The 17,401-nt window shown below is 58.1% G+C and overlaps 2 protein-coding genes across 3 annotated transcripts; one reads left to right on the top strand and one right to left on the bottom strand.

The window, feature by feature from the left end:
- Positions 1 to 10: 10 nt before the first annotated feature.
- LOC126647852 (methanethiol oxidase-like) lies at positions 11 to 10,200 on the top strand. 2 transcript variants are annotated; one of them, XM_050330420.1, is made up of 13 exons: positions 11 to 35; positions 2,598 to 2,860; positions 4,201 to 4,254; positions 4,505 to 4,617; positions 5,672 to 5,857; positions 6,372 to 6,492; positions 7,235 to 7,417; positions 7,494 to 7,672; positions 8,321 to 8,399; positions 8,811 to 8,932; positions 9,079 to 9,171; positions 9,594 to 9,712; positions 9,824 to 10,200. In XM_050330420.1, exons 2-13 carry the CDS (start codon positions 2,857 to 2,859, stop codon positions 9,984 to 9,986), a joined length of 1,416 nt encoding a protein of 471 aa, XP_050186377.1. In that variant the 5' UTR covers positions 11 to 35; positions 2,598 to 2,856; the 3' UTR covers positions 9,987 to 10,200. The 2 variants fall into 2 exon arrangements, with proteins under 2 accessions (XP_050186377.1, XP_050186376.1); XM_050330419.1 differs by lacking the exon at positions 11 to 35 and adding an exon at positions 851 to 1,630.
- Positions 10,201 to 10,959: 759 nt separating this feature from the next.
- Positions 10,960 to 14,162, bottom strand: LOC126647889 (methanethiol oxidase-like). Its single transcript, XM_050330478.1, has 9 exons — positions 13,980 to 14,162; positions 13,330 to 13,450; positions 13,057 to 13,239; positions 12,627 to 12,805; positions 12,384 to 12,462; positions 12,126 to 12,247; positions 11,941 to 12,033; positions 11,722 to 11,840; positions 10,960 to 11,481 (listed from the first exon to the last, which is right to left on the bottom strand). Exons 1-9 carry the CDS (start codon positions 14,145 to 14,147, stop codon positions 11,316 to 11,318), a joined length of 1,230 nt encoding a protein of 409 aa, XP_050186435.1. The 5' UTR covers positions 14,148 to 14,162; the 3' UTR covers positions 10,960 to 11,315.
- Positions 14,163 to 17,401: the final 3,239 nt, after the last annotated feature.

The following is a 17,401-nucleotide window of genomic DNA, read 5'->3' as shown; positions in this document are numbered from 1 at the left end:
GGAGGAGGAGATTATCCCTGTTCTGCTCGCCCTCTGTACGTTCTGGCCGGGGACGGCTCCGTGCTTGGCGTGTCCCGTGTTCCCTCCCTCCCCTGCCTCCCTCCCTCCACCGCCACCTTCGAGCTCACGGGGAGGGCGAAGAAAAAAAAGGGCGCCGGGCCCGGCGGGCTGATACACGCGCGCGGCGCCCGCAGCCGCACCACACACACACCACACATACACACACACACAAGAAAGGGGACCTGGCCGGCGGAGGGATACGGTGACGTCATTTCCTCCTGCGCGCGGTGACGTCACGGGGGCCGGCCCTGAGGGGGCTGAGGGGGGCGCGGGGAATGGCGGCCGGCGGGGCGCGACCCCCTCACGGCTCTCACGACCCTCCCGCTGCTGCCTCGGGGGCTCCGAGGGGGATGCGGGGCCCGGGAACGCTCTGAGAGAGGCGCCGCCCACCCCCCCCCGAGCTGGGTGTCCCGGGGGTTGTCCCGGAGCTGGGCCTGAGCCGCCCCCCACCCAGCGGGGCTGTGAGGAGTGTGAGGGGCTGTGAGGAGTGTGAGGGCTGTGAGGGGTGTGAGGAGTGTGAGGAGTGTGAGGGGCTGTGAGGATTGTGAGGGGTGTGAGGAGTGTGAGGGGGTGTGAGGAGTGTGAGGGGCTGTGAGGAGTGTGAGGGCTGTGAGGAGTGTGAGGGCTGTGAGGAGTGTGAGGGCTGTGAGGGGTGTGAGGGGCTGTGAGGAGGTGTGAGGGCTGTGAGGAGTGTGAGGGGCTGTGAGGAGTGTGAGGGACTGTGAGGATTGTGAGGAGTATGAGGGGTGTGAAGGGCTGTGAGGAGGGATCGACTGTCCCCAGGTGAGGAGGAGGTTGAGGTTGAGGTTGGCCTGGAGGTGCTCCCTGTCAAAAATCCCTCACCTGGGGCAGGTGTTCCTTCGCTTAAGTCTGGCTTTACCTGGCTGTCTGGAACCTGCTGCCTCCAGGAGCGTAATTACCCCTCATTTACAGCCTTTCAGCACCTTTATGAGCTCAGAAGGGGCTCAGAAAAAAGGGAGAGTGACTTCGGCGCTGACAGGACAATGGGCTCAGTTATTATTATTATTATTATTATTATTATTAATTTAGGATAAATTCGTAGTTAACTGCTGGTAAATTTAAACGTAATTAACGTTCTTTAAATCCGGACGTTGAAAGCATAATCCAGATTTTTAATGCCCATGCAAAGTTCTGAGCTCCCCATTCCCTCACACAAAGAACACATTTCTCTATGGAAATCGATGTTTCCGCCCCTTCCTAAAATTCTTTTTCCCAGACCCCTCAGGAAGTGAAAGCAAAATGTGTTGTTTCACCTCCCTCAAAAAAAAATAATAATTTGGGGGATCCTCCATTAAATATTTTTCCTTGATGCCCTGCACAAATGGGTCGCTGTGCTGCCTGAGGATGCTCATTAATTGGGTTTTTTTATTTTACACAAATATCAACCCTAGGACAGGAGTTAAATTGGAGATTTTCTCATTCTGCCTGTAGGTGAAAGAATTATTGTTGGCAGCTCCAGTATGGAGTTTAAAGATTGAAAATAAAGTGTTTTTTTTTCCCATTAAATCCACCTTGGGAGGGTCTGAATCCAAGAGGATCCATCAAACAGGTGAGGATGAGCTTGAGATGAAGAACAAGAATAAGAACATTTGAAATCCTGGCCTTAAAGCCTGGATTTGTTCCCCACTGCTCAAAAAATGCACTGAAATTTTGGGGTGGGACAGGAATTGTGGATCCTGTGCTTCCAGACCAGCTTTTTAAATTTAGGAATAAACCCAAATTCCTCACCCCTGTGCAGCACTTCAATAAAAACTGGAGTATTGCTTTGAGCCAGCTCAGATTTTTATCTCGAGAATAATTTGGGATTTGGGGATGCCAGGAGAAGGCTGGGGCCAAAAAAACGAGGGGGTTTGGCCTCCACCCCTCTTTGCTGGGCTGCTATAAATAGAATTTCACGTTCTAATTGCCCTCCCCTGCAGAGGAGCAAATGCCAACGTGGTGATGGAAGGATTCCCCTCCGAGAAAGGGAGGTTGGGAATTGTTGCACAGCCTGAGGGGAAAAATCCCCCCCCAAAAAAAAAAAAAAAAAAAGTTATAAATGCACCTGGTTCTCCTAAAAAAAATCAATAATAACTTTAAATCTCTTCAGTAATAAAAGAAAAATCGTGTTTATGTTTCCTTGCTCTTCCTGGTGGTTTCTATAAAAGTCAGGGAAGTGAGAAAGGGGTGTAAAAATGTGGGATCCCCTCCTGAGAACGCTTTGGGAATGAGGGAAAACAAAGCGATTTCCTTGGAAAACCCGGCGGGAAATCCACGGGTGATTCTCCTCGGGGCCAGTTCAGCCAATCCCAGCTGGAATACAGAGGGAAAGCCACATTTCCCAGCCCTCGGGGCAGCCGCCGAACTTGAAAAGGATCTTCTGTGAGAGGGAATCCCGTGGGTTTTTCCTTATGGAGCTGCCTGGTCTGGGTGGTTTCCAATCCGAGCTGAGCCGGGATCCCGCCTGGCATTCCAGGACAACTCCAAACACCAAAATCCAGCTTTTTGGAGCAGAACTGTCTCTCTTTCATTCCCAGGAGAACGTGGAACGCGAGGACAGAAATTCCCTGCGCTCTTCCCCAGGGAATCGAGGCTGGAGTTTGATCCTTCCCCTCGCGCTGGATCCTCCCCTTTGGCAGCTCCCGGTCCTTGCCTGCTCCTCCTCCCGCGGGTTCCGCGGCTTCGGCTCCGCAAAAAACACCGCTTGGATCCACCAAAAACACCCTTTGGATCCACCAAAAAAAAAAAAAACAAAACCTCTCCAGGCAGCTGAACTTCCCATCGCGCCGCTCCAACATGGGTAAGAGCTCCAACCCCTGAATCCCACCCTGGATCCAGCCCTGGATCCCACCGGGATCGGGAGGTGTCGATGCGGGTTGGGGACTCAGCTTCTTTTCCTCCCTCTCGCTGTTGCTGCCCCGAACTCCCCTCGAATTTAATCCCATCGCTAAATGCCTTTTTGGGGGGCTCTAATTAAGGGTCTCTCTCCCAGTCCCCCCAGCCTTTAAAAACTTAAATAAACCCTCGCACTTGCTGCTCGTGGATGTGAAACCCCGAGGAAGTTTTGGGGGCGGGGGAAGGGTCTGGATTGACCTTTTTTGCTTCTATTTGACGTATTTTTAGCGACGAGACACCACCCCCTCCTCCCCCGATTTCCACGATCTTCCGTTCTTGGCTCGCCGGACGGGAAACAGAGGGAGGGACTAAAATAAGTTGGACCCTTGACTGTGAAATGTTGTGCGGTTTGCCAGGGACGCCGTTGCCCTGGTGGAGAGTTTGGGTAAAAAACATGATCCTGCCCAGGTTAAAAAAAAACACCGATTAGGTAAAAAAACCTAATTCTGGCTCAGCAGGAGGGTGTAACCTGGTGGGAACGTCAGCACTTAGCAAAGCACCAAAATACAAACATTCCAACATTAAATATATATATATATATATATTCCTTTCATTTTTAACTCTGAGTTTCATTTTTTTCAACCTGTGCTCATGAGTTTTGCCTGAAAAGGTTCCTGGAAGTCCGTGAGAAGCCTCAGGGCAGTGTGTGAGAGCAGGTGGTGCTTGAAATCTGTAAACTTGCAACTGGAAGCTTTTTCTTGTTCAGTGGTGCCCTCCCGGAATGTCAGTCCCTGTTTTATTGTTATTGAGGGGTTGGGGAGGATCCAAACCAGCCCAGGTTGCTCCAACCTGGCCTTCTGGTCAATCCTTTCCTTTTCCAGGCTGGGAATCCTAAAAAAATCACCACTTCTCCAGGGTTTCCTTGCAGGGAAAGCCCAGAGGCTTTCCAGGAATAACGACCACGTGGGTTGTTCCCGTTGGGAAATCTTTCTCCTGGCACCGAATCAGCAGCTCCCTCAAATATTTAACACCCTTTCCCCACATCCCAGGCCTTTGGCACAGACAAATGGGCTTTGAAATGGGGAGGCTGAACTCCTGGAAGGCCCCAGCTTCCCATTTTTCATGAGGATGGAGCATCATGATGTGGGTGTTTCCAGGGGACTGGGAGTAACCCCAGCGCTGCCTGGAGTCAGCAATTAAAAACTGGAGTTAAAATTCCCCTCTCCTCTCGGAGATGTGCCTGAAAAGAACTTGGATGTTTAAATAATTGGAATTTATTTCATTTTTTTCTCTCTCTCCAATCAGCGAAATGTGGAGCGTGTGGACCAGGATATGCAAGTCCTCTGGATGCCATGAAAGGCAAGTTCTTGGCACAGCTTTCCTAAATCCAGGCCAGCAGCAGTGGAATTATTTTGGAATTAGGGGAAGACAAGGCAGATGCCTCCCAGAGTGGCATATGTGAAATATATAAAGTCTATGAAAATATATAAAACATATAAAACACATATAAAATCCTTAAGATTCCTTTAAATGTCACCACTTTTTTTTTTTTTTTTTTTTGGTAAAAATGAATATTTTTTGGTGCCTCACCCAAATTTTGTGCCCCCAGGTCCCCGGGAGGAGCTGCTCTACCTGCCCTGCATCTACAGGAACACGGGGATCCAGAAGCCTGACTACCTGGCCACGGTGGATGTGGACCCCAAATCCCCCCACTACTGCCAGGTACCTGCTGGGGAAAATTAATATTTGGCTTCACAGAGTCCCTGGAGAGTTGATATTTGTGGGGGGAACAAGAAAACCCAATTTTCTTACTCCAAACTCCCATTTCTCTCTCGGTCTCGAGGCCCTTCCTGGATTTTCGTGGCTCTTTTTATCTCACACCCCCCTGAGGAGAAGTTCTGCACATCAGGAATTGGGATCTGATCCCTGAACTTCCCAGGAGCAAAACAGCTTCCTGACTGACAGAAACCAGCACTTTCCCTCTCTCTTTGTGCATTTACACTTCCACACAATGACCCATTTCCTTGGCATTTATGACCTTTCTTTGCCTGAGGGAAAAACCCCTCAAGGGGGCTGAGTTTGGAGCCTGATTTCCAGTTAGTTTGGACCCTGATTTCCAGGTAGTTTGGAGCCTGATTTCCAGGTAGTTTGGACCCTGATTTCCCTGATATCAAGGTAGTTTGGACCCTGATTTCCAGGTAGTTTGGACCCTGATTTCCCTGATTTCCAGGTAGTTTGGACCCTGATTTCCAGGTAGTTTGGACCCTGATTTCCAGGTAGTTTGGAGCCTGATTTCCCTGATTTCCAGTTAGTTTGGAGCCTGATTTCCCTGATTTCCAAGTAGTTTGAAGCCTGATTTCCAGGTAGTTTGGAGCCTGATTTCCCTGATTTCCAAGTAGTTTGAAGCCTGATTTCCAGGTAGTTTGGAGCCTGATTTCCCTGATTTCCAGGCAGTTTGGACCCTGATTTCCAGGTAGCTTGGAGCCTGATTTTCAAGTAGTTTGGAGCCTGATTTCTCTGATTTCCAGGTAGTTTGGAGCCTGATTTCCAGGTAGTTTGGAGCCTGATTTCCAGGTAGTTTGGATCCTGATTTCCAGGTAGTTTGGAGCCTGATTTCCAGGTAGTTTGGAGCCTGATTTCCAGGTAGCTTGGAGCCTGATTTCCAGGTAGCTTGGAGCCTGATTTCCAGGTAGTTTGGACTCTGATTTCCAGGTATTTTGGAGCCTGATTTCCCAGATTTCCAGGTAGTTTGGAGCCTGCTTTCCTTGCTTTCCAGGTGATCCACCGGCTGCCCATGCCCAACCTGCAGGATGAGCTGCACCACTCGGGCTGGAACGCCTGCAGCAGCTGCTTTGGGGACGCCAGCAAGAGCAGGAATCTCCTCATCCTGCCATCCCTCATCTCCTCTCGGATCTACGTGGTGGACGTGGGAACGGACCCCAGGGCTCCCAGGCTCCACAAGGTGGATTGTGAGCTTTAAATCACCCTTTTATTCCTCATCTGTTTGGCCAAGAGATGGGCACTCCAAGGATTCCAACCTGCAGGACATTCATGGAAACCTTTGCCAGGCATGAGGAACTTTGAAACTCCATTTATTGACAAACTCCACACAAAACTGTTATCCCAAAGAAACACAAGCAAATGTGGTGGGGTTTAAATTAATTTTAAAACTTCCTCAGCTGCCTCTGCAGTATTTCAGTCAAAGCCACTGTTTTTGACCACAAGAGGCAAACCCCTACATGGCACATTCAGCTGACTGTGTTTTCCAGGGGCTGAATTCAAATTTCCTTGGATTTTCACCCAGGATTCGTTTGGCAGAGACACAGACCTGGCAGAGAGGGCTGGATCTGAATGTCCAGTTTTCCCTGTGTAATTATCTGGCTTTGCTTCACAGTGGGGGCCCCCAACCAGAGCAGGACTTGCTGGGGACACTCAGGGGCAGGTGGGGGGTGACCTATCTGTGCATCCCATTGCAGGTGGTTGAGCCTCTGGAATTGTTCCAGAAGGGGAACGTGGCCAACCCTCACACCTCGCACTGCCTGGGCACTGGGGACATCCTCATCAGCTGCCTGGGGGACCCTGCTGGCAATGGCAAAGGTGCTGCTCCCCCTCCTTTCTCTGGGAAAGGATTCCTGGCACGGCAGGATCCACCTCCCAGAGTCCAGGCTGCAAAAGCAGAAGAGCTTTTTAAATCTCCCAGAACAGAACGATCATTTATCTGCCTCCAAACATCATTTATCTGCCTCCAAACACACTCCTCGAGCTGTCCCAGGTTGCATTCTCCCATTTTCAAATTTCACAAGGATTCCTGCCTGGAAATTTTGTTGCCTTTTCAGCCACCTGAGAGCTGGGAGGAATTAAAAGAAATGTAGTTTAGGTGGGAGGTAGGGAGCTCCTATTCCCAGGGATTTTCCTGCTGGATCAGGGGCAAACATGTCCTTGAGCAGGTGATTATTATGTCCAGGATTCAAGGATACTGAGTCACCAGGTGAATCCTCCAGGATCTTCTCTAAGATCCTGAAATGTCCCCTAAGAGGGCTGGTGGATTTACTGGGATGATTTCAGCAGAAACAGAAGCAAACTGGACCTTAAAAAATTCATTATAAGCCTTTAAAAATCCAGAGTTTTGTTTGCTTTAGGCCACAAGAGCAAAAAGCAGAATCACAAAACGTTCACTAGAGGACAAAAGCAAAGCCAGAATCACAAAATATTCTTCCAGTGTAGGGGTTGCATTTTACAGCATGTTCAGAAAACCAGCTATTTAAATATTTAAATATCACTGCTCTTATTTAAAGCCGTGGGAATGTCTGCCAACAACATTTTTTGGCCTTTGTGTCAGGGAGTTTTATCCTGCTGGACGGGGAGACCTTCGAAGTGAAAGGCAACTGGGAGAGAGGGGGAAAGGTCCCTTCCCTAGGATATGATTTCTGGTACCAACCTCGGCACAACGTCCTGCTGAGCACGGAGTGGGGAGCTCCCAAAGCCCTGAGGGACGGATTCAACCCGGCTGACGTGGGGAAAGGTGAGGGAAAAACCCTTAAAAATACAATTATTTCCTCAAACCTTCCCTTATAAGAAGGTTTATTCCTGCCCCTCAGGGCGCTACGGGCGCCACATCAACGTGTGGGACTGGAGCAGCCACGTCCTGCTGCAGGCCCTGGATTTGGGAGAGGGCTCCATCCCGCTGGAGATCCGGTTCCTGCACGAGCCGGCGGCGGCCGAGGGGTTCGTGGGCTGCGCCCTGAGCGGGGCCGTGCATCGCTTCTACAAGACACAGGTGGGTCAGCCCTTCCAGGAGAGGGGAAAAACATCCCAGCCCAGGGCACCCTGAGGGTGGGAGAGGGGATGGGATGGTGGAATTGGGGTCGGGTCGGGGTTGGGAGCGACCTTAAAGGGCGGCTTGTTCAGGGCAGCGACGCCTCCCACCAGCCCAGGCTGCTCCAGAGCTCCATCCAGCCTGGCCTGGAAGGCTCACAGGGATGGGGCATCCACGGAATGACCTCCCCACCCTCACCTAAGACCATTTTCCCCTTGAGCCATCACCCCACACCCCTGTGAAAAGTCCCTCTCCAGGGGTTATCCCCCTTAGGGGGGAGGGAAAGTGGGCACGGACTGGACACAGAGGTTCTGCTGCTGCCAAAGCAATTGCAGTTATTGTTGCATAGGAAAGCTATTAGCATTCCTGCTGGGAATACTGTTACCACCCTCCCTGGGGCCTGGGTAACACTTACTGGGTGTGTAAATCCCCCCTGTGCAGCACCTGGTAAATAAATACCCCTGCCAAGCCCAGCTCAGACCTCCGGGGGTGTTCATCAAAGCAACCATCAGGAGCTGGACTTGGAGGATCCTCGTGGACCCCTTCCAGCTCAGGATATTCCATGATTTGGTGGCTGCTTAAATCCTAACTCAGCGTTCCCTCCTGCAGAAAGGAGACTGGGCAGAGGAGAAGGTGATTGAAGTGCCCACCAAGAAGGTGCAAGGCTGGCTCCTCCCAGACATGCCTGGTTAGTGGGAAAGAAGTGGGGTGTTCTCCTCATCAGTTCCCTGCTCCAGAGCAGCTTTTTTGCCTAATTTTGTCCTTAAATGGCAAAAAAACAAGACCAAATTTGGGGAGGGGGTGGTTCTTTGTGTGGCACCTCCGGGGTAAGCAGATGGAAGGTTGAGTTCTGCCCCCCACCCTGCTCGGTGCTTGAGGTCGCTTTCTCCAGAAGAATCCTTGGGAGTCTGGGCCTGAGCTCAGGGTGTTTGGGAATGTCCTGGGAATGCTGGCAGAGCCTGGAGCAGGCCCTGGGATCCCAGGGTGGGTTGTGACCCTCCGGCTCGTGCGTGTCGGAGCTGCTGCCACCGGAGCTCTGGCAGAGGATGGGGCTGGGGGATGGATCCTCCTGACTTGGCTGTGGGATTCACCCCTGCAGGTCTCATCACCGACATCCTGATCTCCCTGGACGACAGGTTCCTGTACTTCAGCAACTGGATCCACGGGGATGTCCGGCAGTACGACATCTCCGACACCCGCCGGCCCCGCCTCGTGGGGCAGGTGAGGCTCCAGCCCTGGGTGTCAGCTCCTCCTTTTCCCAGGAGGAGGAAAAAAACGAGTTCTCTTTGTCTGGAGGGTTTTACCCCTCGTTCTCTCCCGTTCCTGGGGGGGCTGGTGCCTGTTTCTCACCCCTCTCCTGCTCGCAGGTGTTCCTGGGGGGCAGCATCTGCAGGGGGGGCCCTGTGACTGTGCTGGAGGACAAGGAGCTGCAGTGCCAGCCCGAGCCCTTTGTCATCCAGGTCAGTTTGCCCAACGTGCTGGTTTTAATCCTTTCTGGAGATGCCCAATATTTAAAGGTAACTAAACCCTTTCATGGCCTGGGCAGGTGCCAGGGCCTCACCACCTTCACAGGGAAGGGTTTATCCCTAAAATCCAGCCGAAATCTTCCCTCTCCAGTTAAAAAAAAACCACCAAAAAAGTGGTGGAATCATTAATTTTGGCAAAGCCCTCTGAGCCCACCGAGCCCAACCACTGAGCTGGAGTTATTCCCACTGAGGCAGCTGCCTGGGGAAGCTCTCGGGATGTGGAAGAGCTGAAGGTGGCCTTGACTGAAACCTGTTGGCCACCAAAGCTGGGCAGCGGTGGAACCACCGTCCCTGCAAGTGTTTTGGGAAGGGGGTGGACGTGGCACCTCAAGCACCTCGTTCTCCGCTCATTTTAGGGGAAGAAGGTTCCAGGTGGGCCTCAGATGCTGCAGCTGAGCCTGGATGGGAAGAGGTTGTACGTCACCAACTCCCTGTACAGCGGCTGGGACAAGCAGTTCTACCCAGACCTTCTCCGGTAAGGAAACCTGGGCTGGGCCAGGTCGGCGCCTCCATTATGGGCTAATTAACAAGCCAATTAACCTGCCACGGCTCCTCCCACCGCCTGTTCCCTCCTTCCCTTTCGCAGGGAAGGCTCTGTGATGCTGCAGATCGACGTGGACACTGAGAGAGGGGGGCTGGCGGTGAACAGAAACTTCCTGGTGGATTTCGGGAAGGAGCCAGACGGGCCCTGCCTGGCCCACGAGATGCGGTACCCGGGGGGGGACTGCACCTCTGACATCTGGCTGTGACCACTCCTGGGGCTGCTTCACCCCCCTCCCAAACCTCCCCAAACCTTCCCTTTCCACCAGGAGAATCAGGGCACCTGGAGCTTCGCCCGCTCCCTAAATCCACATTTCTCTTTCTGAGGCAGCCGAGTGAAATCTCCCTGAAATCCTCACCTCCAGCTCATTTCTGTACTTGTGCACCATAAAATAATCAGCAATAAAATTACCCTTCAGGTCAGGTGGAGGTGCATTTATTTATTTATTTATTTATTTATTTAAGTGTCTATCTGGCACTTTGTGTTTCCAAGACCACAGGTGTGAGGTCACTGCAGGAAGCAGGGATGTCGTTTGTTTGACAAATTTGTGTCTTTTTTTTTTTTTTGGAGAGTCTGCAGTTGGAAAAGGCACCTGATCTGCCCGTGGCCAGGGGAGGGCAGGCTGCACCTTCTCCTTCAGCACAGAACTGCACCCAGGAACGGCTCTTCCTCCACCTGGAACTCCAGGTCGTGCCTTTCCAGGGATCACAAACTACATGAGGAGGATTCCACGCCCTGGGCAGCACGTGGAGAGCAGGAGGAGGGTCTGCAACTCTCATGGTTCCCTCTGGATTGGAGGAAACACTCAGGGTGAAGGAGAACTGAGGATCCCCAAGGGACTCAGGTCAGTTTGTCAGCACATGAAGTGCAGGAAGAGAACTCTGGGAGGAACAGAGTCCCTGTCTTAGGGATTTTCCCAACCCTCATCTCCTCCTGAAGCCCTGCTGGGGTTTGTTCTCCCTGAGCTCCCCCTGAACTGACACACCACAAGGTCCAGCTGATGCAACCGAGAGTTTTATTGGCGTTTGAAGCAGGACAAGAGCAAAGCAGTGGCAGCAAACAGGCCCCTCTTCCCAGGCCAGCACTTGGAGCTCCTCCAGCCGGGACACAGAGCCGGTGGGGCGGGAGCCGGGAGGGCTCCTGTGCCCGGGAAACGCTGCGGGAACGGCGCGGCCGGAGGAGGGAACTCAGTCAGACTGGGCACTTCACTTTCTGCCCAGGAGCTCGGGAGCCTGTCCAGGATCACTCCTGGATCCCACCTGGGATCACTCCTGGATCCCACCCGGGCCCGTCCCGCCCTGGGCAGCTGGGAATGGCACTGGGAATGGGCACTGGGAATGGGCACTGGGAAGGTGCCCACGCACTGGTTTGCCCGCACAAAGCCAGGGGGGTTGAAGGGCCGAGCTCCCTCAGCCCGGGGGGGAAGCGGGACTGGAGCAAGGAACAAGGAAGGGGGACCCCAAAGCCCATCACCCGCCGCCCTTTCCCAGCAGCTGCACTCCAGGGGCAGGGAAGGGCGGAGCCGCCCCGGGCCGCCCTAGGGCAGGATCTCGATGGTGGTGGCGTCGCCGCCGGGGAAGTGAATGTCGTGGGCCAGGGCGGGCCCGTTGGGCTCCTTCCCGAAATCCACCAGGAAGTTCTTGTTGACGGTCAGGCCTCCCTTCTCCGTGTCCACGTCGATCAGCAGCATCACCGAGCCCTCCCTGCGGGGGGACGAGGGGCAGCTCTGGGCACCGGCGACCCCCGTGCCGGGCGCCACGTCCCGCCCGGGGAGAGGCTCCAGGGATGAATGTCCAGGGATGAATGTCCAGGGATGAATGTCCAGGGATGAATGTCCAACCCTCGGCTCCACTCCTGGCCCGGGATCTGCCCCCCGGCACAGCCCCGGCCCCGCAGAGCCCCCCCCGTGCCCAGGAGCCCCTTCTGCCCCCCCTGTTGCTGACCTGACCATGGTGGGGTAGAACTGCTTGTCCCAGGTGCTGTAGAAGGAGTTGGTGACGTAGAGCCTGCGCCCGTCCAGGCTCAGCTGCAGCTTGGCGGGGCCGCCGTAAATCCGCTTGCACTGGGGGGCAATGGGGGGGTTACTGGGGCTGGGGGGTGGCAGGAGCAGGAGAAGGAGCAGAGCAAAGCTCTGTCTCCCCTCCCAATCCCCCAGGACTCACCTTGATCACCAGGGGCTCGGGCTGGCACTTGAGCTCCTCGTCCCTACACACGGTCACGGGGCCCCCTCGGAGGATGCTGCCTCCCACAAACACCTGCAAGGGGGGCAGTGGCACACACGTGGCCCTGGCACAGACCCAGCCCTCCATTCCCCACCCACCCACCCAGCCCCCTGTGCCCCCCTCACCTGCCCCACCAGGCGGGGCTTGCAGCCCTTGGACAGCTCGTACTGCCGGATGTCCCCGTGGAACCAGTTAGCGAGGTACAGGAACCTGTCGTCCGGGGAGATGATGAGGTCCGCGGTGAAGGCTGCGACAGGGACACGGCTCAGGGGCAGCCCCAGCACAGGGCACGGGGCTCTGGGCCGGGCCAGGCTCTGGGCTGGGCCAGGCTGAGCCCCACGGGGCTCTGGGAGGGCAGGGGAAGCCCCCGAGGGGGCACAAACCTGGCATCTTGGGCATGATCCAGCCCGACACGTCCTTGGGCGGGATGCGAATCACCTCCTCCACGGCCCAGTTGTCTCTCTGCGCACAAACACGGCCCCCTGAGCCCCCCCAGCGCCCGGCCCGGGGGCTCCCCTGCCCCCCACGCCCCGGGGGGAGCCCAGCCCGGGCTCGGCCCACCCGCCCCTGCCCCCTCCACAGCCCCCTCCTCCCCGAGGGCCGCCCCCGGGGGTCCCCGCGCCCACCTCGCACTTGTAGAAGCGGTAGATGACCCCGCTGAGGGCACAGGCCACGTAGCCCTCGGCGGCGTCGGGGTTGTGCAGGAATTTCACGGTCAGGGGCAGCGAGTCCTCGCCCAGGTCGAAGCACTGGGTGAGGCTGCGGCACGACAAGTTCCACACGTTCAGGCGGCGCCCGAAGACCCCTGAGGGGCGGCACAGGGGGGCTCAGCAGAGGGGCAGGGGGCGGCCCACGGCCCCCCAAACCCCCCCAGGACGCTGCGGGGCGGCAGGGACGGGAAAACGCCGCGGCAGCCGCGGGAGAGGCCGCCCGTGCCCGGGTCATGCCCGCCCAAGGGGGCTCTGCGGGGCAAAGGAGCCCCCAAAGGGAGCCCCCAAACACCCCCCAGGACCCTCGGGCAGCGCTGCCCCGGCACTGCCAGCCCCGGGCACGCACCTTTCTTCAGGTCATCGGGGTTGAAGCCCCGTCCTGCCCGTTTGGGCACCACCCCGGCAGAGCTGACCAGCACGTTGTGCCGGGGTTGGTACCAGAAGTCGCAGCCCGTCGGGGGGGCTTCGCACTCGTTCTCCCAGTTGCCCTTCAGCTCAAAGGTCTCCCCGTCCAGCACCACGAAGCCACCTGGGACACACAAGGGGGGTGGCACCGGTGCAGCCCGGGCTGTTTGGGACAGGGGTGACTCCCTGGGGGGGTTTGGGCATCCCAAGGTACCTTTGCCGTTGCCAGCGGGGTCTCCCATGTTGGCAATGAGCACGTCCCCGTTGGGCAGGCTGTGGACCGTGGACAGGTAGCCCTTGTTGCACTTCCAGAACACGTCCACCGGCTCGATCATCTGCGGGATGGACACACACACACACCCCCCACTTCAGCCCCCGACTGCTTCGGCTCCTCCCACACCAGCACTTGGAAAACACCCCCAGGTTGTCCAGTCCAGCCTTTGGACTCTCTCCCTGGCAGGGCCTTTGGCTCCCGACATCCCTGCTGCTCCAGGACTTCTCCCCCCACAGCCCCCCCGGCTGGGGCTGCTCCTCCCTGGGGAGGGCACAGAAGCCCCTGAGCTGCCCCTCAAGCAACAACCCCCAGCTCAGAGCAGCTCCTGTGCCCCCACCCTGCTCTTTGGGGGCCAGGGGGGTGCTGGGGAGTCCCGGGGGTTCCTGGGGACACAGAGGAAGGGACCCAGGGCCGGGGGGAGCCCCCCTGGGAGCGGCAAGGACAGAGCCGAGAGGAAAAGGGGGGCGGCTCTGCAGAGCCAGGCTGAGAGAGAAGCTGAGCAGAGAGAGCCCTTGGTGCCCAGGCCCCGTCCCAGAAGCGCCAGTTCCCAACTCCCTGCCAGAAGGCTGGCACTGCCCCCCCTGGCATACCTTGCACAGCTTGGGGGCCCGGCACTGGGTGCCCACATCCACCACGTAGATGCGGGAGGAAATCAGACCGGGCAGCACCAGCTTGTTCCTCCTCGTGGTGCCATTGTCAAAGCAGCTGCAGCCAGAGCTCCACCCCGAGGAGTGCAGCTCGTCCTTGAGGTTGGGCATGGGCAGCCGGTGGATCACCTAAGGCAGCCAAGGCAGAGTTAGGGGGGAGGCAGAAACGGCAACGGCGCTGCTGGCGGGGCCGGGGGCTCGGGGGCCTCCCTGCACAGGGGCTGCCACTGCCCGCCCACCCCCGGGGGGACAGCGCTGCTCCCTGCCCTGCCCACTGCCCGGGGAAAGGGGGGATCCTCCCCACACCTCCTCAGCCCTGCCCACTGCAGCTCAGGGACACTCGGCTGGGGAAAGGAAGGGATCTTCCTCCTCCCCACGGAGCTGCTGCTCTGCTGGGCAAACTCCCCCTGGGGAGGGACTTCCAAACGCATTTCAGTTGTTCGGGGTCCTATTCTGGGCTTGGAAGGGACTTTTCCTTCGAAATCCTCGCAGCCCTGGGGCTGCTCAGGTGGTCTCTGCACCCTGGGTGGAGAGGAGGTGTCTTGGCAGCCTCCAGAGGCAGGGAATGCCCATGGCCCAGCTGGGATGGGAGCAGGAATTGTGAGGGAACATCCCTGACATCGCAGCATGAGGGAAACCTGCTGGAATCTGCTCAGGACACCTGAACCCCCCTGGGGCACCCCTCGTGTTCCCCCTCCTGCCAGGTGGATTCCCTGCTCGTGCCCCAGGGCTCACAACGGCACCAAGGCTCTCTGGAAGGGAGTTGGGAAGTGAGTCAGAGGCGACTTTGTCCTCCACACCGAGGTGGAGATGATCCAGGCACACAGGGGAGAGAGAGGGGAGAGAGCAGGAAGGTGGAAATCCAAACAGAAGCCATCCCTGGCCGCTGCAGGACAACCAGGGGAGGAGAAAGGAGTGGTGACAACACTCCTAAGGGAATTCCCAGGTGGCTCCTACCAGGATAAGAGCAGGGGACAAGAAGCAGGATGAGGGAGATGCAGGGAAGAGGAGGAGGTGCCAGGCAGGGGGAGAGGGGCTGAGGGAAACCTGCATTTCCCCAGCACATCAGAGTAAATGTCCTGACCCTGGAGGCCTCTGAAGCAGAAGAACCAGCAGAAAGTCATCAACCCAGCAAAAGCAGAGAGGAGCAGGTACCTGGCCATAACAGGGAGACCTGGGGTTCAGGTCCACGGTGGCCAGGAAATCAGGCTGGTCGATGCAGGTGGATCTGTAGGTGCAGGTCACGTAGGCAACCTCCTCCCGAGGGGCTGGGACACAAAGCTCGGCTTAAAAACCACCCCCAGGACCAACCAGGGAGGACAGCAGAAGCTGTCAGCAAACTCCCAGCCCAGCCGGGGCTGAGCTGATGCTCTGGACCCACAGGGTCTGTCCCGCTGGGGAAGGGGCTCAGAGCCCATCAGCTCCTGCGGGGGCCACACACCCCCAGCCCTCCCCCGTGCCCCCCTTGCCACCCCCTGCCCAGCACTTGCCTTTGGCCACCTCGGGGCAGCAGGTCGGGTACTCGTAGCACTGAGCTCTGCATCTGTCTGGGGGCAGAGCAGGGAACGTGAGCCCCGGGCCGGGCCAGCAGCTCCAGGGGCTCCTTCCTGTGCCCGGGCTCTGCCCCAGCCCGGGGACCTTCTCCCAGCCCAGATGGGCACCGCTGGCACACAGCCCAGCCCCGGCACAGCGATCCTCCCTGCAGCGGGCACAGCGGCCACATCCCGGGCATCGGGCCCGGCTCTGGCCCCTCCCGCCCCCTCCCCGAGCCCTCCCCGAGCCCTCCCCGCTGCGGGGACGCCGACGGAGCTGCCCCCGGAGCCGGGGCTGCAGGGAAGGGCCAGCCTGGCACGGGCTCCGGGCTGCCCCGAGGATGCCCCGGCAGCAGCGCAGGCTCCCCGGGCACGGAGCTGCAGCCCCGGGGCAGCGGCTGCCGAGCCCCAAGGGAAGCAGCACCTTGGGCAGCGGCGGCCCCGACGGCCGAGGCTCAGCCCCACCTTCCTCCTCCCTGCGGGCTCCCGGCCCCCCGTGCCGGGACGGGGGCATCGGGCAGCCCCCAGGCAGGGCTGCAGCTGCCCGGGGGGGCTGCCGGCGGTGTCTTACCCATGCTGGAGCCTCGGGGTGCCTGTGCTCACTCACGGCAGAGGTGCTGGGGCTGGAGCTGCAGCTGCTTCTCGTCCCGCTGGAGCGGCTTGTGCTGGCCCGGCTGATGCGGGGGGATTTATATCCCCAGCCCGGGCCGGGGGCAGCGGGGAAGCCGCCAAGGGAGGGGCCGGGGCTGCCCAGCGCTTGGGAGGGGCCCCCACCAGCCCCGCGGCTTCGTTCCGCCTCCCCACCCGCAATCTGCGGCCAGATCTGCTGCTCCGGCAGCTCCTGCCCTCACCCCAAACACCTCCCGGATCGCAGCGCGGCGCTTCCCCGGCCAGGGGCTTCTCCAGGGGCTTCTCCAGGGGCTTCTCCAGGGGCCTTCTCCAGGGGCTTCTCCAGGCTCCCCCCCCAGCCCCAGCCCCGCTCCTGCCCACACAAAGCCCGACCCCCAGCCCAGGGCTGGCACCAGCGGGATCGGGTGACCCCCACACCGGGCTGAACTGGCCCCAAACAGCCCCGGGAAGGGCAGACACCCCCTTACAGGGGATGGGGGGTGGATACAAGGGACATCTCCAGCCCAGCTGCCCCATTCCAGCAGGAGGGAACACTCAGGCCCCTGGAACGTGGATCAGATCTCGGGCAAGAGCTGCTCAATCAGTGGGCACATCCCAGGGACAGGTAATTGCTGCCCAGGAATGCAGGAACATCTCAGGGGGCCATTAAGGAGCCCTGGGCAGATCCCCATCAGGAGGGCACAGCTCAGCCCCCTGCCCTGGGCTGTCCCTGCTGCCTCTGCTCCCACAACAGCCCCTGGCACACCTGGCACAGCCCCTCCCGGGCCTGCCTGCACAGCACGAGCACCAAAGGGCTGCCCTGGCCACCACTCGGGGCCTTGGGGCACAAAACCATCCCTGCCACCCACCAGACCCTGCATTCCATCCCACCCAAACCATTCCCGGGCTCGGAACGAGGGCACCCCGTGCAGGGGGGAGCAAAGGAAGCGTCTCCAGCTCCAGCTCCTGCAATCCTGGAGGGCTTGGCCTTGGAAGGGCCATCAGAGCCTGCCCAGTGCCACCCCTGCCCTGGGCAGGGACACCTTCCCCTGGCCCTGCCCGGCCTTGGAGCCGCTTCCCGCAGGGAAAGCCTTGCCCGGCTCCCCAGGGCAGGAGCTCGTGCTGGGCTCCCCCAGAGGTGCCAGGGCCGGGCACCAGCCTGGCTTTGGGCCCCCTGGGCACATTCCAGGGGCTGGGCCGGTGCCTCCTGCTGCTCCTGCTGTC

This window comes from Myiozetetes cayanensis, unplaced genomic scaffold (assembly GCF_022539395.1).
Source record: "Myiozetetes cayanensis isolate MyiCay16 unplaced genomic scaffold, myiCay2020 scf41, whole genome shotgun sequence".
In the NCBI taxonomy this organism is placed as follows: domain Eukaryota; kingdom Metazoa; phylum Chordata; class Aves; order Passeriformes; family Tyrannidae; genus Myiozetetes; species Myiozetetes cayanensis.
Note: the sequence above shows the minus strand (reverse complement) of the source record. Positions and strands in the feature narration are given on the sequence as shown.